This window comes from Microcebus murinus, chromosome 6, assembly GCF_040939455.1.
Source record: "Microcebus murinus isolate Inina chromosome 6, M.murinus_Inina_mat1.0, whole genome shotgun sequence".
Lineage (NCBI taxonomy): Eukaryota > Metazoa > Chordata > Mammalia > Primates > Cheirogaleidae > Microcebus > Microcebus murinus.
The window spans coordinates 69697263-69713052 of NC_134109.1; the positions used below are offsets into that span (position 1 = coordinate 69697263).

The window sequence follows — 15790 nt, forward strand, 5'->3', positions numbered from 1 at the left end:
TAGAATTCTCTAGCTGGTACTAAAGGAAGAGGTGAAATTCTCCATCTCCCAGCACATCTAGCCCTGAGATTCCTTCCCTACCACTCCAGGATATCGGCTTCCCTGATACAAGAGATATGATAGCCTCGGTACATTTTACTTAGAATCAAATATTAATTTTCTTTATTTTTTAATTTTTTTTTTTTTTTTTTAGAGACAGGGTCTCACTCTGTGGTCCAGGCTGGAGAGCAGTGGCAGGATTATAGCTCATTGTAACCTCCAGTTTAGAACTCCTGGGCTCAAACGATCCTCAGCCTCCTGAGGAGCTGGGACAACTGTCACCACACCCGGCTTTTATTTTTAAAAATAATTTACCTCCTATTAGATGCCAGGCAAGTTTGCAAAGAAGAGGGTGTAAGGTGTGGGGGTGCGGGTGGGGGTTGGGTTTAAGATTAAGACAGAAGTGAATGAAGGATGAGAGATAAAAGGGAGGGTAGAGGGAGCAGACAGGGGGTCTGTGAACAGTGCCAGGCATGGGGCGGGGCTGGGCGGGCAGTGCCTAAGAGACATCCATGCCGGGGTGAGGAGACTGACAGGGCGCAGTGTGGGTGGCAGGTCTGGGAAGGTTCAGCGGGCCACCGGGACAGGTTTACACCCAGCAAACGGCGACCTTGAACTTAACCTCTTTGTGCCTTAGTTTTCCCCTCTGTAAAAGGGGTGTGATAGTGACTTCCCCACAGGGCCCTATAAGAACTAAATGAGGTGGGGAAAGCAAAACGCTTGGTATAGTGCCTGACTCATCGAAGGCCCACAATAAATGTTAGCAATTTTCTTAATGTTACCATTTTCTCAACATTTGCCCTTCACTGGCAGAGGGACTAAGGAGAAGGGGGTTAAAGAAGCCTTCTGAAGCTGCCCTCTTTCCCAGCCCGGTTTCCACAACCCAGGTTCGCTGACCGTTGGCGCCCAAGGGCGCGCGCCCGGCGAGGGGCGGGGCCTGCCGTTCCCGCCTCGAGTGCGGCCCCGCCCACTCCTTCCTCCCTCGCGGCCTCTGCAGCACTTTCAGCCTCCTCTCCTCCCCGGGCCTTCCTGCGCTGTCCTCCTCGATCTCGCTTCCCCCAGCCCCAGCGCGAGGCTGGAGTGTGAAGTTCCGGAGCCCTGGCGCGGGCAGGGTCCCGGGTGTAGACGCTGCCGCCCAGCCCTCCTCAGGCTCCTCGGCACTGCCTCCGTTGCTTCAGCGGTCCCAGGGTTTGCAGGTTTGCTTTAGAGGTTGGGCGGGCGGCGCTGCTGGGAGGAGGAGCGCCGGAAGAGTCAATCTGGCCAGCCCCCGGCCTCCGGCCTCGGCCGTCCTCGCCCTTGGGAATCCTTGGCCGCCCAGACAGAATGGAAGTAGGCGCCGGAGAGCCCGTTCTGCATTTTGATTCATCTCGGGCGCTGTAAGGGTCACATCTTGTGAAAATACCTGTAAAATCAATTTAACGTTCAGTGCAGCGTGTAAAGACAGCTCTAAGAATTTAAAAGACGCCTGAGTCAGAACATTTAAATGCTTGGGTCCCTGTAGCAGCGTTTTAACACGTCTGAGTGCAGAGGGTGGAGAATCGAGTCTGATTGCCAGTCTGATTGCCATTCACGCCCTGTAACCTTTAAAAAGGGTAAAGAAAAGCACCCTAAAGAACCCCCAAGTGGGCAGTTCCTCCAGGGAAGTGAAAACAGCTAACTTTTTGAAGTTTAAGTTGGTCCTGATTGCCGTGTGCAAAATTTGCCTGCAAAACTTTTTATTTGCAGGCTTAGATCAACATCAATGATAAACAGAATTGTTAAAACACTGAGCTTAACTAAGTAGTGGCTTTTGTTGACAAGTCAATTGTGCTATTAATTCTTAATGTCTCATCCAAGGCAGTAATCGTTATCTCAGTTTTGCAGGTGGAAAAAAGTTTGGCACAAAAAAGGAATTTCCCTTAAATTCACACAGAAGCAAGAGCTGAAAATTAAGTCCTAGCATTCTGCCTCGGCTGGGTCCTCCTCTGGACCATGTTACAAAACAAATGAGTAGTTACTTTGATGTTACTCATAAAACGAGCAAGTAAACCAAATGTTCTGTGAACATGAAGTGTTAAATCATAATAACCTTCAATGACTGTTCTGCTCTGGGAGGCTCTTCTGTCCTTTGGAGTTTGATACCCTACAAGAGGAGGGGGTGGAGCACAAACATGGAAAATAATGTCAAGGGAAAAATTTTGTCTCCTGAGTCCAAACTCTGTCCATCTTTACTGCCTCTCTTTGCTGGTGTCACTCTTTTCTGTGTCCTCCATGTTCTGGCAAAACACAGATCACGTCCCAGCTGCAGCGGTATTAACTATACCTGTGCATCACTCTGTTGGCACTGACCTCACTGTCAGTCTTCTTGTCATGCTCTTTCCTCCAGGTGCTCTTTGCTAATGCTGTTATATGAAAACCAGTTGTTGTTGTTCAAGTGTGGAATGATTTGTCACTCCTGAGGGATGATTCTAGAGTTAATGATCAAAAACTACCAACAGATCTTAGATGAAAGGACAAGTTAAAGAAGCACAAAAACACTATTATGGAATTTGATAGCTGAGTTATTTGACTGGGGGAAAGAAAGCAGACTTTGATTTTTTCTCTCCCTAGTTCACTCATAACTGGAAAGCAGCAGCTCAGTTTTAACTGACATAATTGTGGTGGAGAATCCTCTTGTTTAGATTCTAGTGAATTGGAAAGTTTTCTTTCTTTTTTTTTTGAGACACAGTCCTACTTTGTTGCCCAGGCTAGAGTGAGTGCAGTGGTGTTAGCCTAGCTCACAGCAACCTCACACTCATGGGCTCAAGCAATTCTACTGCCTCAGCCTCCCAAGTAGCTGGGACTACAGGCATGCGCCACCATGCCCGGCTCATTTTTTCTATATATATTATTTGGCCAATTAATTGCTTTCTATTTATAGTAGAGATGGGGGTCTTGCTCTTGCTCAAGCTGGTTTCAAACTCATGACCTCAAGCAATTCGCTCACCTCAACCTCCCAGAGTGCTAGGATTACAGGCGTGAGCCACCATGCCCGGCTCAGTTTTCTTTCTTTTTAGGAGACTTGTTTTGGACAGCTTGGAACAAATGGACACCTTTATATGCTTAGAATGTGAAATGTTTTGGTGATTGTAAGTCTGTCGATAAAAACCATATAAGAGCTTGGGACCCTGAATATGTGATATAGTTGTGCTCTATAAAAGGCATCCCTGAGATTCCTTCCCAGCTTGTGGACAATAAAACTCAAACCCAAGGTAGTTTTACCTGGAGCAGCCAGCTGTTTATTCACCTTTTTTTTTTTCCCCCACTTGATTCCATAGATAAGAATCCTAAGCAAATCAAATGGCATCTGGAGATTTCTGCTCACCTGGAGAAGGGATGGAAATACTTCAACAAGGTAAGCATAGCCATTTGCAAAAGGTTTGATGATTTATCCAAAGAGGTCTTATCTATGTTCTTGCCTTCTGTAATAAAAAGGATTTACAATGTTCACCAGTGTGGTTTCTTTCATAGAAGCCTAGAATATATGGAGATTCTTGAATATTCTGTTATTGGAAAACAGATGATACCAACTCATGTTAGTGTAGGTTCAGTATCTGCTTGTGCAGCAGACTAAAAACTCAAGATGCTCCCAAGCTGTATTATCAGACATTACAAAGAGTGGCCAACAAATTCCTTCAAGGCTTCCTTCTTATGTCTTGAATTTTCTCATCTTTTGTTCTCTAAAATCTGAAATCCTTCTATATCTTGAGTTCTTTTTACATCTCAAATCCTTTTTATATCTTTTTTTTTTTTTTTTTGAGACAGAGTCTCACTTTGTTGCCCTGGCTAGAGTGCCATGGCGTCCAGCCTAGCTCACAGCAACCTCAAACTCTTGGGCTCAAGCAATCCTGCTGCCTCAGCCTCCCGAGTAGCTGGGACTACAGGCATGTGCCACCATGCTTGGCTAATTTTTCTCTATATATTTTTAGTTGGCCAATTAATTTCTTTCTATTTATGGTAGAGTCAGGGTCTCGCTCTTGCTCAGAGCTGGTTTCGAACTCCTGATCTTGAGTGATCCACCCGCCTCGGCCTCCCAGAGTGCTAGGATTTACAGGCATGAGCCACTGCACCCGGCCTCCTTTTTATATCTTCAAGAACTTGCATTTTCTACCTTTAGAGTCTTTCCATATCAAATCCTTCAGTTGGTATTCTCTAAAAGGAATTTGTGTATAATGTTCAAAAGAAAGATAATTTGAGTGTTTTGGTAAGTACGGGTAAAAGACCCCAGGAGAGGGCATATGGGAAAAGAGATGGAAGAAAGCCCCTTGTACATAGGGAATAACCAGAGGACCCCAACTTCTTGTTTTTTTTCTCATGCTTGTACCGTTCTGTACATATATGGGTTAAGAATTGGTTAGTTAGGCCGGTACAGTGGCTCACGCCTGTAATCCTAGCACTCTGGAGGCTAAGGCGGGCGGACTGCTCAAGGTCAGGAGTTCAAAACCAGTCTGAGCAAGAGCGAGACCCCGTCTCTACTATAAATAGAAATAAAGTAATTGGCCAACTAATATATATAGAAAAAATTAGCCGGGCATGATGGCGCATGCCTGTAGTCCCAGATACTCGGGAGGCTGAGGCAGTAGGATTGCTTGAGCCCAGGAGTTTGAGGTTGCTGTGAGCTAGGCTGATACCACGGCATGCTAGCCCAGGTAACAGAGTGAGACTCTGTCTCAAAAAAAAAAAAAAAAGACTATACTTTCTGTCTGTCTTGCTTATGTGACTAGAGATCACATCCAAAGTTGTAAACTTACATGTGTTTTTTTCCCTTCCTTAAGAACTCTAGTAATTCTGGGTGAATGAGGCATTTTGAATACTGTGGTGATTTCTACTAAAGGTCCCTTATTCTTGATTCTCTTTGTCTAATATTAACCTACTGCATTTCTATTTTCTAAGATCTTAGTTTTATTGGATACTTATTCCCCCTTGACTAATATCCCTGTATACAACATAAATGCTTGTTATCTTGAGTATTGTGTTTAGTTTATTTGTGGGTTTTTTTGGTTGTTGTTTTCTTTTTGAGACAGAGTCTTGCTCTGTTGCCTAGGCTAGAGTGCTGTGGCATCAGGCTAGCTCACAGCAACCTCAAACTCTTGGGCTCAAGCAATCCTTCTGCCTCAGCCTCCCGAGTAGCTGAGACTACAGGAATGTGCCACCATGCCCAGCTAATTTTTTCTATATATTTTTAGTTGTCCAGCTAATTTCTTCCTATTTTTAGAAAAGATAGGGTCTCACTCTTGCTCAGACTGGTTTTGAACTCCTGACCTTGAGTGATCTTCTCGCCTTGGCCCCCCAGAGTGCTAGGATTACAGGCATGAGCCACCATGCCCAGCCTATTTGTGGATTTTTTAAAAAAACATCTTGCTTGATTTAGAAACCTTTCCTATGAAAAACCTAGGTTTTAGGGGTTTATTGGAAGTGAATATTAAGATATGCTCAATTATGTAAAGTAAGAGTTCATACCTTTTTTTGCTTTTTTGTCCCTCTGGGGGACATGCCATTAAGTGTGCAGCAAACAGCTTCCTCCTTGTAACCTGAGTGAAGAGGACCTGTTACAGAACCCATACTTCAGCAAGCTGCTCCTGAGCCTCTCACAGCATGTGGACGAGAGTGGCTTAAGCCTCACCCTGGCAAAGGAGCAGGCTCAGGTAAGGGCCCTGGGAGAAGAAATGATAGGAGGAAGGGAATATTCTCCAGAGGGAGAGGTTTTTACCTGGGATTTTTGGGTTTTCTAGGCATGGAAGGAAGTTCGACTGCATAAGACAACATGGTTGAGGTCTGAGATTTTACAGAGAATCATTCAAGAGCTGCTTGTGGACTACTATGTGAAGACACAAGACACAAATTTAACTTCTGAGGACAAAAAGGTAAGGCAGAAAAAATGAAGTGAGGTTCAGTTACCACCTATAGAAATGACCAGGCCAACTGTGGCTTTGTCTGATGATGTGATCTAGGAGAAATAGGAGCTTTGGTAAATGGGTTATCAAAAAAGAAATGGACTTTAATTATGGGGGAAGGAGCAGGTGTGTTGCCAGGGTTTGAAATAGAACGATTGACAGGAGAGGGCACTTGCAGCCGCGGAGGTAACTGAAGAGGATGACATGTCTGAGGACTTGTCATCAGACAAGTCATCCTCTTGATGACTTGTGTGTGAAGAACTGGTTCATGAGGATGGAAGAGGTAGAGTGGGAGTTGTTTTATAGTCACCTCTGTTTTTTAATTCTCTCTGTCTTTCTCAGTTTCATGAGACCCTTGAACAGCGGCTACTTGTGACTGAACTGACACGGCTCTTAGGCCCTAGCCAGGAGAGGGAGATACCTCCACTGCTAGGGCTGGAGAAAGCAGACCTTCTGGAACTCATGCCACCCTCAGAGGTTGGGAGTGGGCAGATATTGGGACCAAAGAAGTAAAATGGCTTAATTTATCCTATATCTTTAAAATTCTTTTGTTAAGCTTTATCATTTTTGTAAAAATGATACACATTTAGGGTAGTCAAACTCAAATAAGAAAAACATTACACAGAAGCAAGTAAAAGCTGAAATACTACATATAGGAACACAATATTATTATAAACAGCTTGACATAAATGGTATTATACCCTCCATGCTTGTATAGTGAGTGTGTAGTCTGTTTTCCTGTAACATATTTTGGACTCTTTTTCAAGTCAATAAATAAATGTAAATAAGATGGTACCTCCTATGGCACTCTCAGCATGGTGTCTAGACACAAGAGTAGAGCTTACTTTTCTTGTATCATCAATTTAAATCACTGCTAGGATCCACTGTATGGATGTAGCATAATTTGCTTAACCTTACTGATAGATATTCTTTCTACACTTTTGCTGTTAGAAACCACACTGAATAAGCATATTAGTTCACATGTGTCTTTGCCCTCATGTGATTATTTCCCTAGTGTCGGTGCTAGAAGTGGGATCCCTGGTCAGAGCTTATACACATAGAACATATTGGTACCTACTGCCAAACTGCTCTCCAGAAAGGTATTCCAGGGCTCCCAGCTCCCTAGGTTTTCACACACATGGGATTTTTTTTTTTTTTTTTTTTTTTTTTGAGACAGAGTCTCACTTTGTTGCTCAGGCTAGAGTGAGTGCCATGGCGTCAGCCTAGCTCACAGCAACCTCAAACTCCTGGGCTCAAGTGATCCTGCTGCCTCAGCCTCCTGAGTAGCTGGGACTACAGGCATGCACCACCATGCCTGGCTAATTTTTTCTATATATATTAGTTGGCCAATTAATTTCTTTCTATTTATAGTAGAGACGTCTCACTCTTGCTCAGGCTGGTTTCGAACTCCTGACCTTGAGCAATCCGCCCGCCTGCCTCGGCCTCCAAGAGTGCTAGGATTACAGGCGTGAGCCACCACGCCCCGCCACCACATGGGATCTTGACAGTCATTTTATTCTTTGCTAATTTGATAGGCAAGAAATGAGTTTCCTTGATGTCTCTCCATGCGTTTTCTTTGGTTATCATCATGTATTCATTGGCTGGGTCTTCCTAGTTCTGAAAGTCTATTTGCATTGCTCTTTTTGCTTCTGTGGCTGTAGGACTTTGTGTGGATGAGAGCACGACTCCAGCTAGAAGTGGAAGAGCAGCTGAAGAAGAAATGTTTCACTCTGCTGTGCTACCATGATCCCAATTCAGGTGAGTGCTAGCTCTCTGTTATGCTCACAGGTGGCATTCAGGGTTCCTAATCTGCTCTTTTGAGAATAATGTGGTTGAATTTTAGATTTGGGACAGAAGCTTAGAAGCATCAGACACGCTTATTTGTTTCCTTGCCTGTGGAATAAAAATAGGGATTTTTGTAAGGACTTCTTTTATTCAGCAAGATGCTGAGTGGGAGTGTCCTCCTGCTGCAGGGAAGGATGAGTTCTGTCTTAGGAGGATCCAAATGACATAGGGAGGAAAGTTCAGGCTCATATGTGTTGCCTTTATCTTTATTTCTATGACTTAAGAATTAAGGGCCAAATCTGAAATCAAAGGTATGAGGGAATAGAACTAAATTATGAGAATGGACCATTTCTAACAGGCATCAGAAGAAAACCTGGAAGAAGGCAGAATTTGTAGGACTAGAGGTAGAATCAGGGCACTGAAAAACAGCCTTAAAGGGGCAATAGCTATTAGGGTTTTCCTGTCAGTCCTCTGTGCCCTTGCCCAGATGCTGACAGTGAAACCCTGAAGGCAGCAAAGGTGTGGAAACTGGCAGAGGTCCTGGTGGGTGAGAAGCAGCAGTGCCAGGAAGCCAAGAGCCAGCAGAAGGAGCAGATGGTGCTTCTGGAGAAGAAGAGTGCCACCTACTCCCAGGTTTGTCAGGGCAGTGGGACAGCCTCCTGTCTCTTTTACCCTGAACCCAGGGGCACCTTTGGGGAAACCAAGGATTTCTTGGGGGTTTCTTTGGGGAAACCAAGATTTTCTTTTCTGCTGTCTTTATTTATGCCCTCTTCCTCCTTCCTCTTGGGGGCTCAGGTGCTTCTCCGCTGCCTCACCTTGCTGCAGAGGCTTCTTCAGGAACACCGGCTGCAGACCCAGTCTGAGCTAGACCGCATCAATGCCCAGTACCTGGAAATCAAGTGCAGTGCCATGATCCTGAAGCTGAGGTGAGCCGTGAGCCCTGCAGATCTAAAGGATTCTGTCTCACACACCGGCCCTCCCTCCCTCACCTTGGTGTATCCAGTCAATGTCACGAAGCAGTATGAGCATTTGGATTACCCAAAAGCTCTCAACATTCTCGAGTCTTTTCTTTTACAGCCCCCTGAAGTAGGCGCTTTACTATGAGATCAATTGCTCAGGGATTCAGGGTGACCTTGTTTATCCTGTCACTGCGTAGCCCACACCCTGACCATGGGCGGGTACTGTGTCCATTCCTAACTTTGCTGCTGTCAGGACATTTCTTTCTTCCCTCTGTCAGGATGGAGGAGCTAAAGATTTTGTCTGATACTTACACTGCCGAGAAAGTGGAGATTCATCGTCTCATTAGGTGAGAACTCTCAAGAGCCTGGTATGGCTGTTCACAGATGGTTCCCACACTCTCTAGACTCATTCATTTAAAAATGTTCCCAGGCTGGGCACGGTGGCTCATGCCTGTAATCCTAGCACTCTGGGAGGCCGAGGTGGGTGGATTGCTCAAGGTCAGGAGTTTGAAACCAGCCTGAGCAAGAGTGAGACCCCGTCTCTACTATAAATAGAAAGCAATTAATTGGCCAACTAATATACATAGAAAAACTTAGCCGGGCATGGTGGCGCATGCCTGTAGTCCCAGCTACTCAGGAGGCTGAGGCAGAAGGATTGCTTGAGCCCAGGAGTTTGAGGTTGCTGTGAGCTAGGCTGATGCCATGGCACTCACTCTAGCCTGGGTAACAAAGCGAGACTCTGTCTCAAAAAAAAAAAAAAGTTCCCATTCTTGTTTACTGTCTGAGGAGCAAGATCCTTATACTGTACCTTCTCTGCCTGGGCTCTTAGGGACCGTTTGGAGGGAGCTATTCGCCTACAAGAACAGGACATGGAAAAGTCGAGACAGGTCCTGAACACCTATGAGGTCCTTGGGGAGGAGTTTGACAGGCTGGTAAAAGAGTACACTCAACTCAAGCAGGCAACCGAGAACAAGCGCTGGGCTCTCCAGGAGTTCAACAAGGCCTACCACTGAGTGCTGGCAGGGCCAGGAAGCATGGCTTCTGCACAGCCTCGTACTCTTCCTACTAGCAGGACCATTTTCACCTGGGGCTGCCTTCATCATTATAAGGGAGTGTGGAGATGCTGGCTTCAAACACTGCAGGTGTTTAGGCACCCTCCTGGTTTCTCTTTCTTGTCTACAATGACTGGACCTCTTTTGGAAAATGTAGCAAGCAGATTTATATAATTTTATGCATAGTTGTTTGTCTGTGTCAGCCCTGTATTATATTTGATTGTCTCCTGAATAAAGGGATGATATTATGTCTTGCGGTTTTAGTTATTTTTGGGGGGTAAAGTTGGAGAAAGAACATCTAAGGCTATGTGGGTAAGGAGGGGTTGCTGAGTGGATCTGAATAGAGACAGATCTATATTGCTTACGGTATGCAAAGAGTAGGAAGTAAAAGTGCCAGCCTGCCCACATCAAGTCTTAGAGGCCTCGTCTGGGAGAGCAGAAGTAGATTAAATGTGGGCTTGCTTTTTTAAAGAACTGTCATCTCCAGAGGAGTGCTAGGTGCTTAGGCAGGTACGGAACTATTTTGTCACTGTGGCTATCAGTGAGGCAATTATAATAAGAAGCTGGCATCCAGCTCAATTATAGGAAAGGACATAAGCTGTTTGTGCTCCTAGTTCCCTCTGGTGTGGTTTGAGAACTGTGTTTCTCTTCGAAGGCAGAGGATGGGAGGAAATCACTCTGAGGAACCAGGTTCAATGGTCTACTTAGCTAAGAACAAGGCAGGGTCCTGGCTGGTGGCGAAATTGGGAACTGAAAACAGAAGCCGAAGGCCTCTACCTTTATTTAGAAGATCCTACTCAGCTTCTCAAAATACTTTCCAGAGAGACTGTCTGGGGCATTCTTCTGCTAAGATCAAATGGTGTTCTGCATTGATTTATAGAAAGCATTAAGGTCTTCAACTCAACATCAAATCTTCTGTAAATGTTGCTTACCACTTGCTATAGTTATAATGTCCCCTTCAAAACTCATGTTGAAACTTAGTCCCCAATGTGGCAGTATTGAGACTTGGGTCCCTTAAGAGATGATTGGATCATTCGTTGATTAATGGGATAATAGATTAATGTGCTATTGTGGCAGTAGAACTGGTGGTTTTATAAGAATAGGAAGAGGCTGGGGGCAGTGGCTCAAGCCTGTAATCCTAGCACTCTTGGAGGCCGAGGCGGGTGGGCGGATTGCTCAAGGTCAGGAGTTCGAAACCAGCCTGAGCAAGAGTGAGACCCTGTCTCTACTATAAATAGAAAACAAATTAATTGGCCAACTAATATATATATAGAAAAAATTAGCTGGGCATGGTGGCACATGCCTGTAGTCCCAGCTTCTCGGGAGGCTGAGGTAGCAGGATTGCTTGAGCCCAGGAGTTTGAGGTTGCTGTGAACTAGGCTGACACCATGGCACTCACTCTAGCCTGGGTAACAAAGCGAGACTCTGTCTAAAAAAAAAAGAATAGGAAGAACGGATATGCTAATTACCCTGATATGATCACTATACATTATATATATTGAAACATCACTATGTACCCCTTGAATACATACAATCATTAATTTAAAAATAAAATTCTATATGAGGATGAGAGCAAAAAAATAAAGGAAAAAATTAAATTAAAATAAAAGATGTAGGCCGGGCGTGGTGGCTCACGCCTGTAATCCTAGCACTCTGGGAGGCCGAGGCGGGCGGATTGCTCGAGGTCAGGAGTTCGAAACCAGCCTGAGCAATAGCAAGACCCCGTCTCTACTATAAATAGAAAGAAATTAATTGGCCAACTAATATATATATATATATAAATTAGCCGGGCGTGGTGGCGCATGCCTGTAGTCCCAGCTACTCGGGAGGCTGAGGCAGGAGGATCGCTTGAGCCCAGGAGTTTGAGGTTGCTGTGAGCTAGGCTGACGCCACGGCACTCACTCTAGCCTGGGCAACAAAGTGAAACTCTGTCTCAAAAAAAAAAAAAAAAAAAAAGATGTTTAAAATATCTAAATAGTAAAAAAAAACCCCAAAAAACAAGAAAAAGGAAAAAAGAAGAGAAAACAAAAGGGGAATAGAAACCTGAGGTAGCATGCTCAGCTCCTTACCAAATGATAGCTACCATGTGCCAGCCCCCTCAGGACTCTTCAGTTCAGAGAATTCTCACTAGCAAGAAGGCTCTCATTAGAAGTACCCCCTTGACCTTGGACTTCCCAGACTCCATAACTATAAAAAACAAATTCCTTTTCTTTATAAATTACCCAGTTTCAGGTATTATAAGCAACAGAAAACAGACTAATACACTCTCATTTATCCATAAGCAAATGTTGGCTGACACAAAATGAACAAATGGCAAGTTAATGGAAAAACAGCTGGGCATGGTAGGTCATGTCTGTAATCCCAGCACTTTGGAGGCCAAAGTGGGAGGATTGCTTGAGGCCATGAATTTGAGACCAGCCTTGGAAACATAGCAAGATACTATATTCTACAAAAAATACAAAACTTAGCCAGGCATTAGTGGTGCATGCCTATAGTCCCAGCTACTTGGGAGACTGAGGCAGGAGGATTGCTTGAGCCCAGAAGTTGGAGGTTGCAATGAGTTATGATGACACCACTGTACTCTAGCCGAGGCAACAGAGCAAGACCCTGTCTCAAATTAAAAAAAAAAAAGATTAATTGAAAACCTCAGAAATAGCCAATATTTCTCTTTCCCTCTCCTCCCAATAAAGATTTAGATATAAATATACAGCCCGGGCACAGAGGCTCACACCTGTAATCCTAGCACTCTGGGAGGCGGAGACTGGCAGATCGTTTGAGCTCAGGAGTTGGAGACCAGCCTGAGCAAGAGCGAGACCCTGTCTCTACTGTAAATAGAAGGAAATTAATTGGCCAACTAATATATATTAAAAAAAAAGGCCAGGCGCGGTGGCTCACGCCTGTAATCCTAGCTCTCTGGGAGGCCGAGGCGGGCGGATTGCTCGAGGTCAGGAGTTCGAAACCAGCCTGAGCAAGAGCGAGACCCCGTCTCTACTATAAAATAGAAAGAAATTAATTGGCCAACTAATATATATACAAAAAATTAGCCGGGCATGGTGGCGAATGCCTGTAGTCCCAGCTACTCGGGAGGCTGAGGCAGGAGGATTGCTTGAGCCAGGAGTTTGAGGTTGCTGTGAGCTAGGCTGACGCCATGGCACTCACTCTAGCCTGGGCAACAAAGTGAGACTCTGTCTCAAAAAAAAAAAAAAAAAAAATTAGCTGGGTACGGTGGTGCATGCCTGTAGTCCCAGCTACTCAGGAGGCTGAGGCAGAAGGATTGCTTGAGCCCAGGAGTTTGAGGTTGCTGGGAGGTAGGCTGACGCCACAGCACTCTAGCCCGGGCAACAAAGGGAGACTGTCTCAAAAAAAAAAAAATAGATACAAATATACAGACTTTTTTTCTGAACCATTTATAGTAAGTTACAGATATCATGACTCTTCATTTTCTAAATATTTCAATAGGCAAATCCTAAAAGTAAGAGCACTCCCTTGTGTAACTAATAATATTATTATACCTAAAAAATTAATAATTCCATAATATCTATTAACCAGGCCATATTCAAGTTTCTCCACTTTTTCCTGGGTCTAGGGTTCAAAAAGTTTCATGTCTTGCATTTGGATGTTAGATTTCTTTGATTTTTTAAAACATAAAACATTCCTCTCATTTTTTTTTTTAGTGAAATTGACTTTCTGAAAAATCCAGGTCAGTTACCTTGTAGAATGTTCCATTGTCTTAACTCTTTCCTTGTGGTATGTAACTTGTTCCTCTCCTGTCCAATACAGTAGCCACTAGCCATATGCAGCTATTTAAATTCAAATTTAAGTTAATTAAAATGAAATGAAATTTTCAATAGGTAGGTGGTTACTGGACAGTGCAGATACAGAACATTTTCATTATTGCAGAAAATTCTATTTTTTTAGAGACAAGCTCTCGATATGTTGCCCAGACTCAGAAAGTTCTATTAGACAGTGCTGTAAGCCCATATTTTCTGCAAACTATAAATAGATCTACAGGTTTGATTAGATTTGGGTTAAACATTTTTGTGAAGAATATTTAACAGATGACATTGGATCACACTGGAGCCACATGAGGTGGGAATGTCTCACTATTAATTATGCTGAGTTTGATTGCTTGGTTAAGGTGGGAATTGTCAGATACTACGTAGTGCCTTACTTATTATGACATTCAGCATTTCCTTATTCAATTAGGTATTCATTCTGAACCATACTCAGTTTTTGAAATAATAAGGATATTATGGTATTTGAAATATTTATTATGGTATTTGAAATATTATGGTATTTGAAATAATAAGGATAATTCTTTTTTAATTAGTTCATTTGGGCTGAAAAATCATCTTTAAAAAAATTTTTTTTGGCAGGGGGACTGGGTCTCCCTCTGTTCCTTGGACATGAGAGCAAGTAGCATCATGATAGCTCATTGCAACTTCAAAATGCTAGGCTTAAGTGATCCTCCTGCCTTAGCCTGCTGAGTTACTGGAAATACAGGCATGTGCCACCATGCCTAGCTAATTTTTTTTTATTTTTTTTTTCCCTCCACATGCCCAGCTAATTTTTATTCTATTTTATTTTTTTGTAGAGAAGGAGGTGGGGTGGGGTCTTACTGTGTTGCTAAGTCTGGTCTTGAACTTCTGATCTCAAGTGATCCTCCTGTCTCAGCCTCTCAAAATGCTAGGATTCTATCCTAGCACCCTGGGAGGCCAAGGCAGGAGGATCACTCAAGGTCATGAGTTCGAAATCAGCCTGAGCAAGAGTGAGACCCTGTCTCTACTAAAAATGGAAAGAAATTAATTGGCCATCTAAAAACATTTTTTTAAAAAGTGCTAGGATTAAGGTGTGAGCCACCATGCTTAGCTTAGGATAATACTTTTTTTAAATGGATCTTGTCCTTAATGTTTATAACCTATAGAGAGTAGTAGACATACAAAAACAGTCTAAGAATATAAAGTAACAGGAAGTGCAAATAAATGTGGTTTCAAACCAAGAGCAGTGAACCAGGAATAGAATTTTGGAAAAGACAACAAAGATAGAGAAAGGGGAAGAAGCAGTGTGTGAAAGCACAGAGTTAGGAATGAGCAAATTATGTAACAAGAAAGCTTTCACTTAAAGTGAACAAAATTGAGAAAAATATCCCATGGCTTCCATCAAGACTCTAGAGAGCTGGGTTAGGGAAACATTTAGATGTCTAATTGCCTGAGAAAGCAAAGTGGCTTCCAAGGCAGTGGTTCCCACCCTAACTCCCTCGATGACATGGGAGTCAGTGGACAGTGAGCCAGTTCCTGTTATTTCCAAAAGCCTACAGAAAATGGAACACTTGCTTGCAACACTTCTGCACAGATTTTTTTAAAAAAAATCTTTACTGGCTTAAAAACAAAAACATGCTATATTAAAAAACCTTCCAAGGCCAGGCACGGTGGCTCACGCCTGTAATCCTAGCACTCTGGGAGGCCGTGGTGGGCACATTGCTCGAGGTCAGGAGTTCGAAACCAGCCTAAGCAAGAGTGAGACCCCCATCTCTACTATAAATAGAAAGAAATTAATTGGCCAACTAATATATATAGAAAAAATTAGCCGGGCATGGTGGCACATGCCTGTAGTCCCAGCTACTCGGGGGGCTGAGGCAGCAGGATTGCTTGAGCCCAGAAGTTTGAGGTTGCTGTGAGCTAGGCTGATGCCATGGCACTCACTCTATCCTGGGCAATAAAGCAAGACTCTGTCTCAAAAACAAAAAAGCAAAACCTTCCAAACTGATGTATATACAGTAAAAAGTAAAAGATTGAACCATGTACCCTCTGACACCCTCATACCCCATTATCCCAATCTACCTCCCCAGAGTAACCAGAGTGATTTGGTGTGTATAGTGCCAGATCTGTGTATAAATATGCAACCATATATACATAAATATTAGCTAATATTATTATTAGAGCATAGCTGTATCATCATTTAACCATTCCCTCATGATAGATATTTAGATTGTTTCCAATTTGCCCTATTATGAAAATGCTTCATTGAATATCATTTCACATAT

The 15790-nt window shown here is 43.5% G+C and overlaps 2 protein-coding genes across 3 annotated transcripts in view; one reads left to right on the forward strand and one right to left on the reverse strand.

Annotated features, from left to right (window-relative positions):
• Positions 1-15790, reverse strand: part of LOC142871489 (small ribosomal subunit protein uS14-like) — a 399345-nt gene that overhangs the window by 152795 nt on the left and 230760 nt on the right. The gene's annotated exons all lie outside the window — the stretch shown is intronic.
• HAUS4 (HAUS augmin like complex subunit 4) lies at positions 1088-9995 on the forward strand. Of its 2 annotated transcripts, none has more exons than XM_012752698.3 (10): positions 1088-1235; positions 3336-3412; positions 5560-5702; positions 5790-5921; positions 6294-6428; positions 7613-7709; positions 8224-8369; positions 8532-8662; positions 8974-9042; positions 9525-9995. In XM_012752698.3, the coding sequence occupies exons 2-10, from the start codon at positions 3358-3360 to the stop codon at positions 9706-9708; spliced, it is 1092 nt and encodes a 363-aa protein (XP_012608152.1). In that variant the 5' UTR covers positions 1088-1235; positions 3336-3357; the 3' UTR covers positions 9709-9995. The 2 variants fall into 2 exon arrangements, with proteins under 2 accessions (XP_012608152.1, XP_012608154.1); XM_012752700.2 differs by lacking the exon at positions 1088-1235 and adding an exon at positions 1272-1415.

Bases quoted from the DNA above. Each gene is read 5' to 3' on its own strand.
- HAUS4 (XM_012752698.3), top strand. From the start codon at position 3,358: ATGGCATCTGGAGATTTCTGCTCACCTGGAGAAGGGATGGAAATACTT. The intron at 7,710-8,223 runs GTGAGTGCTAGC...GCCCTTGCCCAG, and splicing joins CTACCATGATCCCAATTCAG to ATGCTGACAGTGAAACCCTG. The intron at 8,370-8,531 runs GTTTGTCAGGGC...TTGGGGGCTCAG, and splicing joins AGAGTGCCACCTACTCCCAG to GTGCTTCTCCGCTGCCTCAC.